Here is a 21,194-nt window from a genome sequence, read left to right as displayed (position 1 = left end):
TTGGCAATTGTCAGTGAAACTGTTAAGACACGTTTATGTACATGTTTTTGTGAATGTAAATTTTCAGTTCATTTGAATAACTGGGGCAGGGACCAGTGGGTCACGAGATAAACATATGTTTAACATTAAAGGAAACCGCTAAACCCTTTTCCAGCGTGGCTGCGCCATTCTGCGTTCCCACCAGCAACGTGAATAGTTCTGGTTGCTCTGCATCTTCATGAGTATACCATGTTGTCAGACTTGAATTTCTTCATGTAAAGTGAAAAGTGAGGCTCTAACTTTATTCTTTTCCAAATATCCAAAATTGCTACCATTTAAAAATTTTAGTCATTTCAATAAGGGTATAATGGTAGCTTGTTGTGGATTTAGTTCACATTCCCCTAACAATTACTAATATTGATTGAATTGGGCATCTCCCCATGAGCTTATTAGTAATCCATTTTTCAAATTGGGTTGAAGAGTTCTTTATACATTCTGGAAAAGTATCCTTGATCAGAGACATGACATATAAACATTTTTTTCAAGTCTACAACTTGTCTTTATATTCTCTTAGCAGTGTCTCTTACAGAGCAAAGGCTTTTAATTTTGATAAAGTCCAGTTTTTCTTTTTTTCCCTGCTCACAGACTGAGTTTTTGGTTCCATACTTCAACACTCGTTGCCAAATCCAAGGTCCAGAGGTTTTCTCCTTTGTTTCCTTGAAGAAACTTTAGCTTCTGTTTTGCTTTAGTTTTTTCAGTAAGATTGAATACAGCACTTTTCACATTTTCATTTTCTGACTGTTGATGGCCTGCAATGTGAGACATAAGTGCTAAATGTATCAAAATGCACACACACACTTACATGTAGGAGACAGTTATACTACTCTGACAAAGAAAGGGAAGTCTTTCTTTTTCAAAAGCAGAAGATAGGCGGTGGTTGTTGCTCAGTTGCTAAGTCGTGTCCAACTCTTTATGACCCCAGGGACTGGAGCACGCCAGGCTTCCTTGTCCTTCACTATCTCCTGGAGCTTGCTCAAACTCAGGTCCATTGAGTCGCTGATGCCATCCAACCACCTCATCCTCTATCGTCCCTTTTTTTCCCTGCCCTCAATCTTTCCCACCATTGGGGTCTTTTCCAATGAGTCGGCTCTTTGCATCAGGTGGCCAAAGTATTGGAGCTTCAGCTTCAGCATCGGTCCTTCCAATGAATATTCAGGGTTGATTTCCTTTAGGATTGACTGGTTTAATCTCCTTGCTCTCCAGGGGACTCTCGAGTCTTCTCTAGCACCACAGTTCGAAAGCACCAATTCTTCAGCTCTTGTTATTTATGGTCCAAGTCTCACATCTGTACATGACTCCTGGAAAGACCATAGCTTTGCCTATACAGATCTTTGTCAGCAAAGTGATGTCTCTTCTTTTTAATGTGTTATAGGTATAGCTCCAAAATCATAAAAAAAAATTTCCTATGACAAAGCCATAATTAAGGTTAAAACACTGAAGATAGACTGGGGAAGGTATTTGTACCCCAAGTGACAAAGGGTTAATTTATCTCTATCTAACATATTAAAATTTTCCTACAAACTGACGAACAAAAGTGAGTGAAGGATACAAACAGATAATTCCACAAGAGGAAAACCAAATAGCCTCAGAGCCACAAAAGGCAGTCAACGTAGAAGGAAAAACAGCACGCCAGTCTTCGTCTGTGTTTGGTGGGCCCCGAAAAGACTGCCAGAGGCTGGTGCCAGCGTGGATGTGGGGAGACTGCCATGTTTGCGCACTACTGGTAGAGCCTGATACAACCTCTGGGGAAAACAATTCGGCAACATCTATTAAAATTACCAAGGAAACGCCCTCTCACCTGCCTTGAGGTGTCGGGTTTCCATAAAGATGGATGGTGCATCATTGTCTTAAAGTAGAGGCTTAAAGCTCATGGAGCCAGATGTGCATCAAACATGGACTGGCCGAGTGAACTGGCAGATCTAAGCTACAGACTGTTGTGCAGCTACTCAAGTAAGACTTACGTCCATGCCTACATAGCTGTAGAAAAATGAGATGGGCATGCTGCAGAGTGACAGGAACAAAGAGGCAGGAACATCGTTTGTGTAATGCAAGTCCCACCAGGTGCCAGCTGCTCTGATGAGCAGAGAGGGAGGAGCTCAGTATCTAGCTGGTGGTTAACACTAATAAGCTCACGGGGGAGGAAGGGCTTTGACTTGCCTCACTTTTTACAAGTACCTATTTTATAATACAAACTTCCAATGGAAAAAAAAAAAAAATACGTTCCAGATTGCAAATCCGGGGACTGACAGGTACTCTGAGTCAGCCCTGAGGGCCAGCGCCAGCCCACTGCAGGTGGGCCCGGGAATCTGAATGCCCACACGGGCTGTTGACTGGTTCCTGTGCCTCCCTCAGGGTGCAGGCAGTGGGCACGAGGGGCCAGGAGCTCTGTGGCTTCCCCACACCCGGCCTCCGACTCTTCATGAGCCGGAGTCCTACTGCCCTGGGTCTGTCCACATGACCATGGACAGCGATGGGAATCAGCATCTTACCAAACGTGCGCTTGTTGGCTCTTCTCGATCCTAATGTCTGGTGTGAACCTGAGGAGAGGCCCAGACCCCTGAGCTCAGCCTGGCCACACTCCTCACTCTGAGGCGATGTCGTGCTTGATAAGTCACTCAGTCGTGTCCGACTCTTTGTGACCCATGGACTGTAGCCCATCAGGCTCCTCTGTCCATAGACTTCTCCAGGCAAGAACACTGGGTGGGCTGCCATTCCCTCCTCCAGGGGATCTTCTGGACCCAAGGATCAAACCTGCGTCTCTCACATCTCCGGCACTTGCACTGACACGCAAGCTCTCTACCTGTAGCACCACCTGGGAAGCCCTTCCCGCTGGCTCACAGCTGCACCTTGGCCACTGAGGGCTCAGGCCTGTGGGGGCCATCGTGAACCTAGCCAATCCCTGTGCCGAGACTTCTTACGTCGCCTCCACTCCTACCCGGTGCTGTGAGTGGGTCTCTTGCCTGCTTGTGGGAAGGCTCCGGGGGTTTGAGGAAGGCAGGTCTGAATTGGCATCTAAGCTCTGAGCAGCCCTGGGCCCCTCTGCCATCATGCCTAACACGCTGCCCGCATCTTTCCCAACAGTGAAAAAGAGTCCCACGCTGCTGGAAGTGAGCACGGCCCATTTCATGAGAACCAACAGCTTTGCTGAGGACCTGGACCTGGATGGGGAGGCGCTGCTGACCCCCATCACCCACGTGTCACAGTGAGTGCCCGCTCACCCAGGGGTGATGAGCGGAAAGGACGTGGGGCTCAAAGGGGCGGCCTTGGTGCTGCACCAGGGCTCAGGTCTGTTAGCCCAGTGCCCACCACTCACTGCTTGCCCCTCAGCAACCGAGGGCCACTGACCCCCAGGGGGTAGACCCCACGCTGGGGCACCTGGAGGGGATATAGCAAGGGCACTTCCCACCGAGTCTGGGAACACGATTCTCTTGTTGTGACTTATGGAAAATCAGACTGATCATTTTCCACTTGCTTCCGTGCTCTGAGCATCTGAGAAGATTGTTTTTCTCTCTCTAAGCCCCCTCCCCTGCCCCCTAAAAGAGAGACGACTTTGTTTTCCGCATTTCCCCGTGGAACCCTGGCCAAGCCACGGGGCAGATGCTGCGGCTGTCCTCAGGGGCTCCTTCAGGTGGAGGAAATGGCTGATTCTCCACGCCTTCCAGTTGGCCTGCCCCCGAGGCACAGCTGGCCTGGGACGCATGCCCGTCCTCCCCCGCTGACACGGTATCCCCAGGCCAATCCCCGGGGCTCAGCCGTGGTGTGATTCCCCTGCGACGTGACTGCGTGCTCCCAGCTAGGGCACCCCGCGCACAGTGGCAGCCTGTGCTGGGGCAGCGGGACACTCGGGCCGTCCTGGCCGTCGCCCCGCTGGGGATTCCCCTGGAGACGTCCGTCTGTGTCAGGATGTCCGCACGGTGCTCACCGTCCTTCCGAGAGTCACTTGCTGGCCTTCTTTCCTTCTCTCTTTGGAGTCGGTGGAGTGTGTTTTGGTTCTCTGGACTCGGGGTCTCCAGGTTATCCTAATCATGTGCCTCTCTCTCGAGGTGAGGCCCCAGGCTGGCTGCCTTTGCTGCTGCCAGGGGTGGCCTTTGCCTCGCAGGTGACTAAGGAAGTCAGGACCCCAACCGCAGGGCCTCCTGGCTGCTCTGTAACCCGAGGGCTGGCCAGGCCGGAGAGCCTGTCTGGAGGTGGTACCGTGATCTGACAGGCACCCCCAGGCTCACAAGGAGCTTGAAAGCACCTGTGGATGGCAGGGCACACAGAGAAAGCATGCTCGGGCGCAGTGAGAGCCACACAGGGGGCTGGAAAGCAGGGGTTACTCGTCCTCGTGGACTCGGCACTGGAGCAAGCTTCAGGCCACCCCTGAGAGGAGGGCTCTGAACTCTAGGCCCATCCTGGAGATGACCCAAGAGGCTCACTTGGTAAGTGAGCAAGGGCAGAGAGGTAGGACTCATGCTAGGAACCAGGGGCTCCAGGCAGATGCAGGTCGGTGGCATTCCAAGGCAAGATGCCAGCTTACCCCTCTGGCTGAGGCCTGTAGCGAACCTGGGGCACAGGAGACCCCAGAGTGTTTTGTGAAAGTCAGGGTTTTGTGGCTGGTGTTTGGAGCACAGGCAGCAGGGCCTGCTTAGAGCAGGGACGGCCAAGAGCCTGCTGGGACCCGGCACCCTCGCTGTACTGCTTGGCGGCCCCTCCTCGTCCTCCTGGCATTCTCTTCCTATCAGAGCTCGCTTTTTCTCCCCTCTCAACTGTGGCCCAGGCCCACAAGGCACCCACAAGGCGTCGCACCCTGGGTGGATGGGGTGGTCACCCATCATCCGTCCAGCTGGGCAATCTTCACCAGCCCCTGGGGCCCTGTGAGGCCGCTGCAGGGAGGCCCAGGGCGAGGGTGGTGGAATTGGGGAGCTGAGGTGGCCTAAACCCAGGCTCACAGCTGCCTCGCCTAGTTGCCCCTTTTGAAGAGAGGTCCATGTTTATCGGTATCTGCAGGTACAAGGTTTCCGGGGCGGGGGGGGGGGGGGGGGTGGGGAGGTGAGAGGTGGTCCACCTGCGTGGGGAGCCCTAGGAAGCAACTCAAGCTGGTGGGGCTGCACAGTCCGAGGAGCCTGGCCATGCCTTGTCTTCTTTCCTCCAAGACAGAGGCCATCTGACCTGACAGCCCCAAGCTCTCTGCCTGCTATGGGCCTGGGGCACAAGCAGCCAGAGCGCCTGCGGTGGTCGTAGGGTGGTCGCTCCCTGGGTGCAGTCTGTTGGTTATGGGAGAAGGGGCTCCCTCCAGCGTTGGCTGGACCTCAGCCATCCTTCCCCGGGAGGGGCCTCACCCCGGAACCTATGAAGGCCTTTCCTAGTACCGACGCTGCAGAGGAGCCAGGGGAAGGCAGGTGCTGGACTAAGGGGTCTGCAGTGAAGGCTGGGCTGAAAAGGCCGAGTGCAGCAGAAAGGCCGCCTCCAGGCCCCGTGATCTGGTCAAGGACGAGGCAGTAGGGACTCTGCATGTCCCTGTCCGCAAGGGTCAGGGTCCTGCCCACAGGAGCCCAGGGAAGGTGGGGCACAGTGCAGGAGGCGGCAGTGGGACTTCAGACCCTAGGTGCCCTCGGGGATAAGGGCTGGGCCAAGGCGCCACCCTACCATGGCAGGGGAAGGAGGCAGCAGTGATGGGCACCGCACTCACTCCGGGCTGCGGCAGCCTGCAGGGCAGTGGGGGTAAGATGGCCAGGCCTTGGTGTCCACGCCGGACTGCGTTCCTCTGCATCCCGCATAGCCTGCCTGCTGATTGACGCCCCCTAATTAAACTCAGCTCCAGCGGCTTGGGGACCCGTCTCAGCTCCTGCAGGCAGCTCCGCCCCATGGCCTCCACGCAGGGGAGAGAGTCCATGCACACCCTGGACTGTGTGCAAAGGACTGGGGATATGCACAGGGGTCTCACAGGGGCCAGAGTGGGTGGGAGGCAGTTACTGAAAAACAGATCCGTTTTTCTTCAGCATTTGACTGAATGTTAAATGTATTTCCATGTTGGGACAGTTCCAGACTTCAAATTAAAAGCATAAATAAAGACACATTTTGTTTCCATCTCAAGCTCTCCCCACCCGCAGGGCCCCAGGGAGGTGAGGTCACTGCAGCCTTGATTACGGGATGGTCCCTGGGGCTGGGCGAAGCTCCTCTTTCCGGGGCCTGTTGGCCATTGGTGGAGCAAGGGGTCAGGGAACTGGGGGTCAGTGAGACAGCCTGGTGCAACCTAGGGAGTTGTCAGTGAGCTGGGGTCAGGGTCCAGTGGGCTGGGGAGAGAGTGGCTCTGGCCACTCAAGCCCATTTGCAGCTCTGGATAGCCGGGCCACAGGCTCACCCACACCTCTCAGGCAGATGCAAGGGAGCTCGTGTGCCCTTGGGCCCCCCCTCCCCACCGAGCCTTGCCATGAGTCTGCCAGGGCACAAATGTGAGGCAGGGGACAAGCCGTCTAGCGCAGGGGGCAGGGGGCAGAGAAACCCTGCCAGGGGCTCTTGCCCACCGTGGGGAAGGCCACCCGTGTCCATCCCTGTGCCTTGCACAGGACATCCCACCTGGAACATCCCTGTCACTCAGCAGCAGCCATCAGATTCCCGCTCATTTCTCCAGCATCCTCACAGGCCTCCTCCCTCCAAGGAGGCCCAGGACGCCCCCAGGCCAGGCTGCCACAGCCTCCTCCAGCCCTTGAGGCCCTCTGTATCGGCCCCCTGAACCCCTGTTCGGGGCCTGGGCCTCTTCCGGGGCACCTGCCTACCAGGACCCTCGTGTGTGGCTCCACCAGGCCTCTCCCTGTCTGGCGCCCCTCAAGCCTCAGGCTGGAAGAGCTCTGGGACCATGGCTCCCACCCCAAAGCAGACCGGGCCCCCCAGCCAGCACCTCCCACGGAAGAAATGACGCAGGGGCTGTGGGCGCCTCAGTGCTTCTGGCATGCAGGGCCCAGGGTAGCTGGATCAGAACCGGCCTCGGGTCAGCATCTGTGGCTCTGGGCTCCTAGGCTGTGTGTTGGAAGTCCTCCCCACAGCTGCCGAGTCAGCCAGGACTGGCCTAGCATTGACACCCACCCCAGTGGTTGCACGTGGATGCCCAGGGCAGGTGGTTCCAGAGCCAGACCCTCTGTGCGCACACCAGTCTCTGGTCTTCCGGAAGGGCCCCTCCTCTCTTCTGTCACGGCCTCCCGGATAGGCAGGACCCAGCTCTCTCTAACCAGCCCCCCCTCTGTCCTGCTCTGCAAGGGGAGAGTCTGTACACCAAGACAAGCAAGGGGAAGGCCAAGAACCTTCTAGGGAAGAAAGGCAGAGGGGAAGCCGGGGCCGAGGCTGGGGCCCCACCGAACACCCGCCAGGTGACCACGAGTGCAGACACACGCGCACACGCCCGGTGAGCACGGACTCGCAGGCCTCCTGCGGCATGACAGCCTAGAGATCCTTGAGCAAAACCAGCCCTGCGTGCGTTAATTAGAATTTCCATGTCTTCAACTTTCTCCTGGACCCTGCAGAACCTCACGCCAAAACGTTCAAGTTTCTCTTTTCCAGCGAGGCCGCTGTGGCCTGGCTTTCATCCACATCACTGCTAGCGTCTCCTGAAATCTGCGTTTGTCAGCGAGGCCAGGGCCAGCCCCATGCCTCCTGGAAACAAGGGCAAATGTCACGAGGCTTGGTCCCATGCTCTGCTCCCTGGACCAGGGTGCGAGCTCTGTTGGCGGTACCAGGTTTGCCTGGGGCATTTCAGAGACACTCAGGGCCCACCGCAGCCCACGCCCATGGACCCTGCAGGCGCCAGGCACGGCGCCTCTGTGAACGCCCAAGCCCCTTGCTCTGGTTCTTCCCTGCAAACCTTGGTGAGAAAGGACTGACAGGCCTTGCTGGGGCCAGCGTCCAGGGGGATAAAGGAGGGGGCTTGCCAGGAACAGATGAGGCTAGTTTGTCTTTCCAGACCAGTGTCCTCTTGCTGGAGCTCCAGACCACCTCTGTCTGCACGAGGTGCCAAGCAAGCCCCGTGGGAGCCCGCCCGGGAGGGCTGTACGAAGCTGCATGAGTCACAGGCTCCCCGTCAGAGCCTCACAGCCCCGGCCAGGCACAAAGCCGTCTCCAAAATGCACGGGGGGATTAAATGTTCTCCTAATTAAATTACAAGCGAGGCGGAGTGGCTCAGTGGGAACAACGAGGGACTGGAGATCGGATGCCCTTCATCTGGCGCCCAGCCGGTCCTGGCCCAGCTGTGGGCCGGCCCCCAAGCCCCTCAACCTCTGGGAGCCTCACTTCCTTTGTGAGCATGAGAGGAGGGTGCAGCCCATCCGCTGGGGCTGGCTACCCTGGGGAGTGGGACCATGGTCTGGGAGGAAGGCCCAGAGGCAAGCAAGGGTACTTCTTACTGCCTTAGGCACCATCGATAACCCCAGGCCCTGGCACACTCAGGGCCCGCTCGGCTATCTCTGCAACGCAGGTCCGCAGCAAGGGCGGCATGGACCATGGGCAGTGTTAAGGAAGGATGTGAAGGAAGAGAAGGCCCACACCCTAGAGGCGGCAGGAGGAGAGGACTTCACAAACGGCACTGGTGTTGATGGAGAGGTTGTTTTGACTGCAAGGGAGTCCCACACAGCTCCCTCCTATGCTTTGCTTGAACCTGGAAGGGGAGACTGAGTCCCAGGGCAGCCTGACCAGGAAGCCTGAGGTGGGGATCCCTTGAGCCAGGAGTGGGAGGAGTTTGGGGCAGACCCAGCCCCTCTGCAGGCCTGCACTGTCCATCTCTCAAGTTAAAAGGCTTGTCCTTATATAGAGGACATTGTTTTCAACTTTTTAGTTGAAGTATGACGTACACAGATCTCAAGGGTACTGTCTTGTGCGTTTTCACTCCCTGGGACATATGACACCAGCCCCCAAGTGAGGCAGCAGAACCTTGCAGAAGCCCCTAGGTTCCACCTTCTGTCACTAACACCCAAGCGTAAGCAAGTCCCAGCTTCCAGCAATAGGACCCAGCTTTGCCTGTCCTTGAACTTTCTAGCAATAGACTCCTACAGTGCACACAAGTATGTCCGACTCCCTGTGAGCTGCACAGTGTGGCTGAAGAGAGCAGGGCCTCCCTCTCCCCTGGCTGGCTGGCACCCCGCTGTGTGAAGGGCCTACACCTCCTTTATCCATTCTCCTCTGACGGCCACTTGGACCATTTCCAGTACAGGGTTGTTATCATCATTGCTAAGAATATTCTGTCTAGGCTCTTTGGGGAACGCGTGGACTGCTTTCTGGTGAGTGTATTGCCAGGTCATCGGATGAGCTTGTTGAGTTTGAGTACACACTGCCTCACAGCTGCCCAAAGTGGGCATACGTTTCCACTGCCGCCAGTGGTGGCAGGGCATTCTGGCTGCTCCATATCCTAACACTTGTCATTTTCCGTCATTTCCTTTTTAGCCACAATAGTGGGTGTCTAATGGCATCGAACTGTGGTTTTAACTTGCAGTAATAGCTATGGGCTTCCCTGGTGTAAACAATCTGCCTGTCAGTGCATGTTTAATCCCTGGGTTGGGAAGATCCACTGGAGGAGGAAATGGCAACCCACTCCAGTGTTCTGGCCTGGAGAATCCCATGGACAGAGGAGCCTGGCGGGCTACGGTCAGTCCATGGGGTCACAAACAGCAGAACGGAACTTAGAGACTAAACAACAACCACGTCCATGGCTAACGCAGCCGAGCCCTTCCCACGTTATTGTTGAGCTGAATCCTGCCCTTTGTAAAATGCCCATGTTGGCGGCCCATTTTCTTTTGGATTGTCTTGTCTTCTGATTCGTAGGCGTTCTCTGTCCTGGGCCTGAGTCATTGGTCCGATACACGTACGTCCATTCCAAAGAAGCAACACCTGTACCTCTGCGGGTTGCCCTTTTCCTCCCTTAAGGGTGTCTTTTGATGAACAGAAGGTCTTAATTTTAATGTCATCCAGTTAATCAAACATTTCCTTTCTGGTGAGGGCTATTTGTATCCTATTTAAGAAACGTTGACTACTCCAAGGTCATAAAGGTAACTGGTTTTTTCCTGAAGTTTCATTAGTTCACCTTTCACATGCAGATTGGCAATCTGCCTGGAATCAATCTTTGCATCCAATGTGAGGCTGAGGTCAAGGCAGTTTCCCCCCATTTGGATATCCAGTTTGACTCAGCGCCCTTTATTGAAAAGACCGCCCTTCTCCACTGCCCTACCAGATAAGCACCATTATAAAGCAGCTCCTGGTCTACACATGGCTGTTTGTGGATCCTATTCACTTCGTTGGCCGGATTTTTATAGTTTTTCTTGCCAGGGCTATGTTTCATTATCAGTACAGTTTGATCCCAGCTCTGGATAGCTGGTCATGCAAGCTCCAGCCAGTTCTCCTTCCATGCTTGGCTGCCTCTGTGCGGCACCTCTATCCATCCATCTGCCAGTCTCCACAGGAAACTTCTAATAGGTAGGCCGGCTCCCTATCTAGAGAGGGAGGACAAACAGCTTCCCTACCCCGAGTCTTCAGAACGGTGCTCTTGACGCGCCCCTCATTTGTGAAGGTCCTCTTTCATTTCTTGTACCACGTCCTATAGTTTTGAGGGCAGTGGTCAAGCATCCCTTGTCTGAGAGTTATTCCTTGTTAGCTGGTGTGTGTTATGGGTTTACCAAGCCTGGGAACGTTGCCCGCCAGGGAACTCTGGCCACCCTGGGCCGTTTCCTCCTGCGCGCAGGATGCTAGGGCACTCAGCTCACCTCTGAGCCTCAGTGTCCTCTTGTAGATGTGAGGGATGCGTGTCAGGGTGCTTCGAAGAGACGGGGCCAGGCATCCAGCTGTGTGCCTGCTTCGGGAAAGGGTGTGATATATGTCAGACGGTGTGAAACGTCACCTTGTGATGAGAGGTTCCATGGGGCTGTCCCTTACTTGGCCTGAGAGCTTCTGGAACAGCCGGGTCACGAGTCTCCATGGGGCACAAACGAGGTCGGTGTCTCACCATTGCGTGCCGTCCTTATGTAATGAAACGCACCTTGTTGCTGTTGTTCCGTCGCTCCGCCGTGTCCAACTCTTTGCGACTCCATGGACCATAGCACACCAGGCTTCCCTGTTCTTCACCATCTCCCGGAGTTTGGTCAAACTCATGTCCATCGAGTCGGTGATCCTGTCCAACCCTCTGTCGTCCCAGCATCAGATGTAACTAGAAAGCCAAAAACCACTCTCTCTCATCCCAGGGCACAGGGCTCATGAGCAGTGGAGGGAGAAAACCGACACCTGCTCTTCTCACTCCACTCTTGGAGCGGATGCAGAGGACCACACCCCAGAGCAGCCACAAGCACCCCAGCGTGCCTCTGCCCTCTGTTCTCATCACAGCTGCGCTCACCTGCTGAGGATGACCTCCATCTTCAAGGAGAGCAAGGACCAGGGCAGGCACAAGGCCTGCCTTCACCTGGGACCGCACTTGGCAGGGAAGGGAGACGCCACGGTAGTGCTCAGGTTCTGAGCGGCTCACAGGCGGCGTGGCCCCAGTGTCGGGGCAGCGTTCACAGCTCTGGTGGCTTTCAGGTGCTTAGCAGAGGGTGAGCCCCTGTCGTCCATGTCTCATGTCAGGGGTGGGAGGGGACACTACAGCTGGCTGAGACCAAAGCTCGAGTCCTCCGTGGGGCCCTCAGAGGACGCCTGGTGAGTCAGTCCCGATTCATGGAAAGATGGACCTTGCCACCTTGAACCTGGCACCACCCTGGGAGGTTGAGGGGCACCCAGGCCTGCAGACCACTCTGGGGCAGTGCTGACCTGGCCTTCCAGGGTGCCCAGGCTTCTCAGGCTGCTCCAGAGACACTCCATCTAGCACTCATTCTTTAAGACTTACAGGCCCTCTTGGGACAATGCAGGTGTCCTCGGTGATGACTGGCTAGCAGGTAGAGGTCTGGCCAGAAGTCTATCAGGTCTGGCCTGCCTGTGGGAGTGCCAGGTGGAGGGAAGAGGAACATGGAGGCAGAGGGAGACAGGAGTCCAGGGCCAACCCGAGTCTGGCATTCACAGCATCCCGCCCTGCACAGAGATCCAGCCGTGACCCCACAGGGGCTGTGATCTCCCCAGGAAGTGCTCTCTTCACGAGGGCAGTGGCCCTGGAGGCTCGCGGTGAAGAGCAGGGATACCCTGAGCATTCACAAGCAAGGTCTTCTGCTACAGTCAGCATGGGAACAGCTTAGCACGGGTCTCCATCACGCTCCGAGAAGGGGGTTTGCAGCTGGGGGAGCAGTTCAAGGAATTTTCAAAGGTAATGTTGACTCTACCTGATTTGTCTTCCAAGACCTTGGAACTGGGCCATCACACAAGATCAGACTCCACTGCACTCGGAATACCACTCGGGCCACAGTTTGTGCCCCCTGGGAAGCTGGGGCACGCAGCAGGGTGGCTTCACAAAGCAGTAGAAGACCTCTGGGGACTGGAGGGGGCACGTAAGGCTGCTCAGGGCACCGGCTACACACAGTACGTTCGGCATTCTTCCCCACAGCCTCACTTGTGGTTATGGGCAAGACTGCTGCCCTCAGAGAGCCAGCCCCTGCAGAGGTGGCGGGCAGCACTGGGCGGCCAGCTGCTGGTCCTCGGCTTTACCCAACTGACCTCTGTATCTGCATATAAAGTTCAGGGCAAGGGCACACTGGGACCTCTGGCTACATCCCTTGAGCACACCCTGGGTGTGTCCTCCGGCCCAGCTCGGTCTGCATGGGGGCCCAGGGTCTCCACTCCTGGGTTGGGATGGGGCAGCTGTCCTCAGGCCCAAGGGGACCTTTCTTTCCCTACTTAATCTCCTCTCCTGGGCCTTTCATAGGTGGGCTAGTTTTTCAATGTTTTCTTTAGGTTCATGTCTAGATTTGTGAAGTTAAGCTGAATCTCTTCCCATTTGAAACACCTGAATGCTTCTTTCCTGCTCTTCTCTCTGAACCGCCACATGAAACCCCCAGCTGGGTGTGTGTGCGCCAGATGAAAGCTGCAAGGCCAGGGTCATAAGCTGGGGCTGCCTCAGGTGGAGCAATGCTCAGAAAGACTGGCTCCCGGCCTCAGTGAACTTGGGGCAGTGTGTGTGCAAGCGGCAGAGGCAGGACTGTCCCCAGGGGCTCCAAGGGCCTCACCTGAGATGCTCTCCCCATGACCCCTCGCTCTGTGGCAGCGCCTGAAGGTTTGGTGCTAACGGGCCCCCCTCCATCACCAGCCTGTCTCATGCACTGGGAAATGGACTTGGTCAGACCACACGGTCTGGGTCTAAGGTGGGAAAATACACCTGCAGATGTCAGGAGATGGAAAGAGTGGGAAACGGGAGCCCCGAGACCAAAGACAGAGGACCTTGCTCAGCTGCTGGCAAAGCCAGGTAGGCGCTCAGCTCCAGACTCTGAACCCTGTGCTTTTTCGCTGTCCCAAAGCAGCCTGTCTCCTCGAGTGGGCCCTGCCTCCATCCCACACCGGTCCCAGCCAACTTCCTTCATCACCTGGGCCGAGACCTCAGTCCCAGGGGGGTGGTTGGGGCACTCTCCTGAGCCCCATGCCCCAGTCACTGAAGGCCTTCAGCCTGGCCATGCCCTGCTCATTAGCTCTCTGCTTCCCCCACACCCAGGGACAGGAAAGCGTCCCCCCGTTAGCTCTGTTGCAGGCCAGGCCTAGAAGGAGAGGTGGGTGGGGCGAAGTCGGCACGACAGAAATACTGAAACTCGGGGTCAGAAAGTACAGTCAAGTTAGTCTCTTGGGCCACCTCCGGACCTCTTACTTGTCCAAGACCCACATGGGTAAGACCAAGACAAGGATGCTGCCTTTCCCAAACCAGGCAAGGGGATCAGACAGCCGTGAGAAAGGTCAGAGCCCGACTTGAGACTCCAGGTGCAGGTGGAAAACCTGTGGCCTTCTCCCCAGGTAGCAACGCAGGCCAGCACTTAGGAAAACAGTCCCGTGAGCACACAAAGGGCACGGTCTGAGGAGAGTGGAGCTTGACCTTTGTTTAGCAATGGACACTTTGCCGGGAAACCAGGCCTCCCTCTGCACTGAGCCCCTAAAATGCCATAAATGCTGCTGCTCATCACAGTCTTCACTGACTCTGATGACCTGTGGAAATACCACTCTCTCCGTCTGATGCCACCTGGCCACACAGGTACAAGTCCCAGTGACTCGGGAAGCTGAGTGTAACCAGCCAGCCCACCATGTAAGGCTGATCACGGACTTGTCTCATTTCTGGGGTTGGTGTTGGGCTCTGCCTGTCAATGTTTAACTCCTGAGGAGGCTGACCTTGGGGCTGGAGAGGCTCAGACTGCAGAGAGGAGAGCGGCTCCTTTCTGCTGTGTGTGTGCAGGGACCCTGGGGTGGGGAGGGGCAGTGTCAGCTCACAGCAAGCAGAGCACAGGCTAGAGGGAAGAGGGCCTTCAGCGTGAGCTCCGCCCCGCTGTGTGTGGGGGTGGTGGGGGGGGGAGGGCGGGGAGTGCTGTCCCTCCACCCCCGCCCCGACCCTCTAGGTGACAGTGGGCCCCAGCAGGATGCGCAGCTCTGAGGACCCCTCCGTGGTTTCTGGCGGCTTCAGACCTGGGGTGCGCGGGCGCCTCATTTGCAATTGCTGGTTACCCCACAGGGGCCTGGCCGAGGTCTCCCCGCTGGTGGGGAGGAAGGTGTGGGAGCTGGTTTGCCGGGGCCACCCAGTGTGGGCTCAGGAAGGGAAGGAATGTGACCGAGGCCGGGTGTGGCTGAGGAGAGTGCAGCCAGTTGTGGGTTTTTCCTGGGGCCGAGATAGACGTGAGCAGAGATGGAGGCCCCTCTCTCTCTGCCCCCACCACACACACTAGGACCTTTCTTCAGCGTGCGGCTGTGGAGCTGGAGGCCAAGGACACCCTCTGGAAATCTGAATTCCATTCGCTCTTGGCAAGGAGCAGCTTCCTGCTTGGGGAAGGTGTGCGCGCGTGTGTGTGTGCGTGTGCACACAGGGCCGTGGGGGCTGGCAGAGGGAGAGACACGTGGGTGGAGCGATGTTCGATGAGACGTGTAAGGCGACCCCAGTATTTCCCGGCACTGGATGGCACTTGCTTCTCCGTCCGGAGGAGCTAAGACAAACACCTGGGGCGGCTGAATCAGAAACGTGCAGGCCGCACTGCCTTTGAAATAGGCTCTGGCTTAAAACAGTCACGGCAAAACATGCCTTTGAATCTGAAAGCCAGGACTTTTGCAAAATAATTCAAAAAGTTTGTTGAACCTTAAACCTTTCCTGATGATTCCTTCCTTCTGAAGTTAACTCGTTAAAGTTGCTCCAATCCCAGCCTGGTGCCAGACCAGCTTCCTGGAAATGCTCGCCAACTGCTGGCCTTTGGAAAGACTTGTCACCCTAATAGCTGTTTTAAAAAAAAAAAAAAAAAGCTCCCTGGGCACCTTGGCTGCAGGGTCTGAAAAGTCCTTTGTGTTCACTCCAGCTGCAGAGCCATTCCAGGCCCCGCTGCTGGGGCTGACTGGAGCTGTCTCTCTTCGTTTCCTCTTACAGTGGCGGGTGCTGGGCTGGCTTCTTCCCGCCCAGCTTCTCTGCCAACGGTGTATCCAGGCCTCCCCACACCAAGGCGGGGGCCGGGACATCCAGGGCAGAGCCCTTGGAGAGGGCGGGTGTGGGCACGTCCCAAGAGGGTCAGCAGCCAGGATGCCTCTGTTTCTTCTCCCCAAAGGGAGCGATCAGGGCCCCCTCCCAGGTCAACACTGTCACTTCCCCCAGAAAACCCAGGACCCAGCCAGTTCCCAAGCAGCGTGGCTTCAGAAATGAAGACAACGTGCCCCTCCCCAGAGCAGTGTTTCGGCAACATAAAGCCTGCATGTAAAATGAGGTCCAAGCTGTACTTTAAAATGTGAATACGGGTTGGACAATATTTAAACTAACATAGATATTAGGCGAATCAGCAGAAAAACGTACTAAATATTGTCACTGTTGCATTAATCAAAATCAAAGATTATCTGAAAATGGAAGAAAAGTTACATAAAAACTTGAGCCTTTAATGAGACACAGCAGTCAGAACACGTACAGTGTCCACTCCTCTAAAAATCCCTCCTCGCAAACTTCTGTGATGACAAAACCTATGTAGCATTTCATTTCCTAGGAGAGCCTTGTTGGTCTGCAGATGGGTGGAGGGCACCCCTTCCCATCAGAGGGGGGCGGGGGCTCCCTGCTCTCACTGGGGCTCTGCCTCTCCCTGTCAAAAACCTCTTTGTGCAAGAGCAGCCCTGCTCCTTGGAGGGACATGAACCAGAGCCCACAGCACCACGCCACCGCGCTCCACGGCCCACCAGCCCGGCCCCGCAGCGGGGGTTGCTTGGTCACAGCCTGGCAGAGCATCTGCAGAAAATGCAGCGCACCTTTCTCGCCCTATTAAGATTTTGCTCTTAAAAAGTAATAATTAAAGTAGCTTTACACATGCTAGGGAAAACAGATGCGGTATACAAAGGGAAAATGGCAAACACTCAGGTTGTCCCCACCCCAACCCTGACTTCCTAAGTTTGCTTCCCTAAAGGTTACTGCTGTCAAAGTTTCCTATTGTATTTTTTCAGTGTGTTATATGGGCAAACGTATTTATAACATACCTCCTTTTTACACAAGTGGTAGGGTATATTATTTACCTGCAGTTTGCCTTTCTGACTTCACACAGGCATGCCAGACTTCTTTTTGAGCTGCCCAGACAAGCTTGGTTTCTCACGGGGCAGTACTCCTTAGGGGCACCTTTATCCTCCAGTGTGGTTTGTCTGCACACACATGAGCAGGTGACAGCTGAAGTGCTGCTTTTTTGTGAGTGAGCTTCTAGGATCCTTGAGAGAGCGTGGTCTCTGCTCTCCGGCCACTGGACTGGGCTTTCCCCACATGGGACTGTGCTCATGGTAGCACTAGTCTTTGTGGCTTCAGTTCTGTTTCTGGTGAACACGGGGGACCCAGCCACCTGAAAAAGGCATGTAGGTGGAGGGGTGGGAGGCCTGTGAGGAGGCTAAAGGCCATCATGTTGAGTGTTAATCAGTGAGCCTTCCATCAAAGAATGCACAGACGGGCTGCCCATTCAAGCCTGATGAAGGCCCTGAGCATTTTCAAGGGCAACACGGCCTTGGCTGCAGCTGGCAGGAGGTGGCCAACAGTTCCTTGCTTGATGGTCAGGGCAGGAAGCAACCCCAGGGCATCTGAAGAGAATGGAGCCCCGGCCAGTGCGCTGGGAGGGGCCCCGTCCCTGTGGCCATAATGCTGTAAGGAAGCCCTTCAGCTTTTGGCAGCAGGCCCTCTCATCTCTCCGTAAGCACGCGGCCCCCGTGTGCACTGCTCAGAGAGAAGGTGCCTGTGTGTTCTGGAGATGGATCTATATTAAGACATCTACTGCTCCTCCTCTTTACCAACAGCTGCAGAGCATTCCACTGAGCCATAATGTATGGAACAAGTCCCCTATTGACGGATGTATAGGGCAGCCAAAGACAGCCATTAACCATTCAGACATTCGCTAATGAACTGCCTGATTTTGAAATTAGTCCCTCTGAAATGTCCCTCCCCACTGAACACTGTTGTTTCTCCCTACCCGTCTTATCCCTGTTCTGTCTCCGTTGCCTGAGTCACCTAGGCTGTCTCTTATCAAGTAAGGACAACATAAAGTAAATTACTGATGAAGAAGAACTCTAAACCTTGTCAAGATACGAGACTTCATGAAGTTAAGGGAAATGAAACTGAGGTATCTCTCTTCAGAGGTTAGACAATTAGGCAGAGTTAAAGCATTTACCAACTGAAGAGAAAAGCAAGGCTGATAGCTAGGAAAGCATTTCAAAGGGGTGCAAATGAAATAATAAAAGATTGACAGTGGCCCCTTGGTGAAGCCATGAAGCCCACCTTCTATAAAACTGACCCTCGGTGTGAAACTGCAGCCTGAGTCCATTATGAAGTGAGAGGTGCCCTGCTGTGGTGCCATGTCACATGCTACAACAACCCATCACAACCTCTCTCAACGCATTTTTCCTGATGAGGAGGTATCTGCAATTATGACAATTTTATTTTCAAGACTATTACTACTACTCCTCAACGTAACCTCCGAGTCAAATCCATTTTTCATGAAATGCTGGTCTCCATTTTAAGTGCATCCACTTCAAGAGGCCTACTGTCCCCCACTTGCAGCAAGGTTAAGATATTTGTACATGTTTTGATAAGACACTACCATATAAAGGCTTGTGCCCATTTACACTACTGTGAACATTGTGCAAACATGCCCGTCTCCCCACACCTTCACCGACAGCTACTACTCACTAGCAGTCACAGCTTCTACCTTCATTGAAGGATAAGACATGGTATACTGGAGTTTTCATTTACATTTCTTTCACTGTAAATGAGGTATTTATCTCTTTAAATTGGTACACATTTGCTTTTTCTTCTCTGTGAACCATCTTTCCATACCTTTATTTTTTTAATACCCGATTTTACTAATTTATAGGAATTCTGTCTTACATGTTGAAAACATTTTATCCCAATTTTCTTTGATCTTTTAGCTTCTATATTTTTCTGCTGGCAGGATTTTTAAATTTGAGGAAATTTGCTTTTGTTTATTGTTTTGCATTTCTTATATTTTATTAAAAGTTGAGCTTGTTTCTGTGAGTCAGAAGCCAGATGCATTTTCTTTTCATACGCTGTTCATATTTTTGGTCCATTTTCTCCCTATGGGCTTCAGAATTTTTAAATTCTGACATAGTCAACTCTGGCAGTCTTTTGTGATGTGAGACCTAAATTTTGAAAAAACTTCTGAGATGGTTTTAATAAGTTCTCCTGTGTTTTCTCTTGTCATCTTTGTTTTTCACATTAAAAATTTTTAATTGATGCATGGTTAATTACAGTGTCGTGTTAGTTTCAAGCATACAGCAAAGTGATCCAATCACACACACACACATATACACTTTTTTTTTTTCAAGTTCTTTTCCTTTATAGGTTAGTTCAGTTCAGTCACTCAGTCGTGTCTAACTCTTTGCGACCCCACGGACCGCAGCACGCCAGGCCTCCCTGTCCATCACCAACTCCCGGACTTCACTCAAACACATCCATCGAGTCGGTGATGCCATCCAGCCATCTCATCCTCTGTCATCCCCTTCTCCTCCTGCCCCCAGTCCCTCCCAGCATCAGGGTCTTTTCCAATGAGTCAACTCTTCGCATGAGGTGGCCAAAGTACTGGAGTTTCAGCTTTAGCATCAGGCCTTCCAATGAACATCCAGGACTTTAGAATGATCCTTTAGAATGGACTGGTTGGATCTCCTTGCAGTGCAAGGGACTCTCAAGCATCTTCTCCAACACCACAGTTCAAAAGCATCAATTCTTTGGCACTCAGCTTTCTTCACAGTCCAACTCTCACATGCATACATGACCACTGGGAAAACCATAGCCTTGACTAGACTGACCTATGTTGGCAAAGTAATGTCTCTGCTTTTGAATATGCTATCTAGGTTGGTCATAACTTTCCTTCCAAGGAGTAAGCGTCTTTTAATTTCATGGGTGCAGTCACCATCTGCAGTGATTTTGGAGCCCCCAGAAATAAAGTCTGACACTGTTTCCACTGTTTCCCCATCTATTTCCCATGAAGTGATGGGACCAGATGCCATGATCTTCGTTTTCTGAATGTTGAGCTTTAAGCCAACTCTTTCACTCTCCTCTTTCACTTTCATCAAGAGGCTTTTTAGTTCCTCTTCACTTTGTGCCATAAGGGTGGTGTTATCTGCATATCTGAGATTATTGATATTTCTCCCGGCAATCTTGATTCCAGCTTGTGCTTCTTCCAGCCCAGCGTTTCTCATGATGTACTTTGCATATAAGTTAAATGAGCAGGGTGACAATATACAGCCTTGACGGACTCCTTTTCCTATTTGGAACCAGTCTGTTGTTCATGTCCAGTTCTAACTGTTTCTTCTTGACCTGCATACAGGTTTCTCAAGAGGCAGGTCAGGTGGTCTGGTATTCCCATCTCTTCCAGAATTTTCCACAGGTATTGTGATCCACACAGTCAAAGGCTTTGGTATAGTCAATAAAGCAGAAATATGGTGTTTTTCTGGAAGTCTCTTGCTTTTTCGATGATCCAGCGGATATTGGCAATTTGATCTCTGGTTCCTCTGCCTTTTCTAAAAGCAGCTTGAACATCTGGAAGTTCACGGTTCACATATTGCTGAAGCCTGGCTTGGAGAATTTTGAGCATTACTTTGCTAGCGTGTGAGATGAGTGCAATTGTGCGGTAGTTTGAACATTCTTTGGCATTGGTTTTCTTTGGGATTGGAATGAAAACTGACATTTCCAGTCCTGACTTACTTTACTTAATATGGTAATCTCTAGGTCCATCCATGTTGCTGCAAATGGCATTATTTTGTTATTTTTTATGGCTGAAATGTTCCATTGTGTATATATGTATTTGTGTGTGTGTGTGTGTATATACATATGTACACAAACACACATTTTTTTATCCATTCATCTGCCGATGGGCATTTAGGTTGCTTCCATCTCCTGGCTATTGTAAATAGTGCTGCTGTGAACACTGGGATGCATGTATCTTTTTGAATTAGCATTTCCTCCAGATACCCGCCTAGCAGAAGAGCTGCAGGATTGTATGGTAGCTCTATTTTTAGTTTTTTAAGGAAACTCCATATTGTTCTCCATAGAAGCTGCACAAATTTGCCATTCCCACCAACAGTGTAGAAGGGACCTTTTTTCTCCACACCCCCGTTTATTATTTATAGACTTTTCAATTATTACCATTCCAACTGGTGTGAAGTGATACCTCATTGTAGTTTTGATTTGCGTTTCTCTAATAATTAGTGACACTGAGCATCTTTTCACGTGTCAGTTGGCCATCTATGTGTATTCTATGGAGAAATGTCTGTCTAGGTCTTCTGCCCAATTTTTGATGGGCTTTGGCATTTTATATATATATATATATATATATATATATATATATATATATAAAACTGTATGAGCTGTTGTATATTTTGGAAATTAACCCCTCATCGGTAGCATCATTTACAAATACTGTCTCCTAGTCCACACTTGTCTTTTTGTTTTATGATTTCCTTTGTTATGCAAAACCTTTTAAATCCCACTTGTTCACTTTTGTTTTTATTTCCATTACTCTAGCAAACAGATCCCCCCCCAAAAAAAAAAACCATTGCTGTTATTTATACCACAGAGTGCTTTCCCT

At 52.9% G+C, this 21,194-nt stretch overlaps 1 protein-coding gene across 10 annotated transcripts in view; it reads left to right on the top strand.

The window, feature by feature from the left end:
* Window positions 1-21,194, top strand: part of KCNQ1 (potassium voltage-gated channel subfamily Q member 1) — a 380,778-nt gene that overhangs the window by 188,526 nt on the left and 171,058 nt on the right. For 6 of the 10 annotated variants that reach the window (XR_011251781.1, XM_069565743.1, XM_069565742.1 and 3 more), the window contains exon 11: window positions 3,121-3,241. The exons of the other annotated variants lie outside the window; for them this stretch is intronic. Coding sequence is in view for 5 of the 6 variants with exons in the window: in XM_069565743.1 (XP_069421844.1) it covers window positions 3,121-3,241 (121 nt within the window). In the remaining variant the exon portion in view is untranslated. The remainder of the gene's footprint in view (window positions 1-3,120; window positions 3,242-21,194) is intronic. 10 annotated transcript variants of the gene reach the window in all.

Source organism: Ovis canadensis, chromosome 21 (assembly GCF_042477335.2).
Source record: "Ovis canadensis isolate MfBH-ARS-UI-01 breed Bighorn chromosome 21, ARS-UI_OviCan_v2, whole genome shotgun sequence".
Classification (NCBI taxonomy): Eukaryota; Metazoa; Chordata; class Mammalia; order Artiodactyla; family Bovidae; genus Ovis; species Ovis canadensis.
This window is presented reverse-complemented; position numbering and strand designations above follow the sequence as displayed.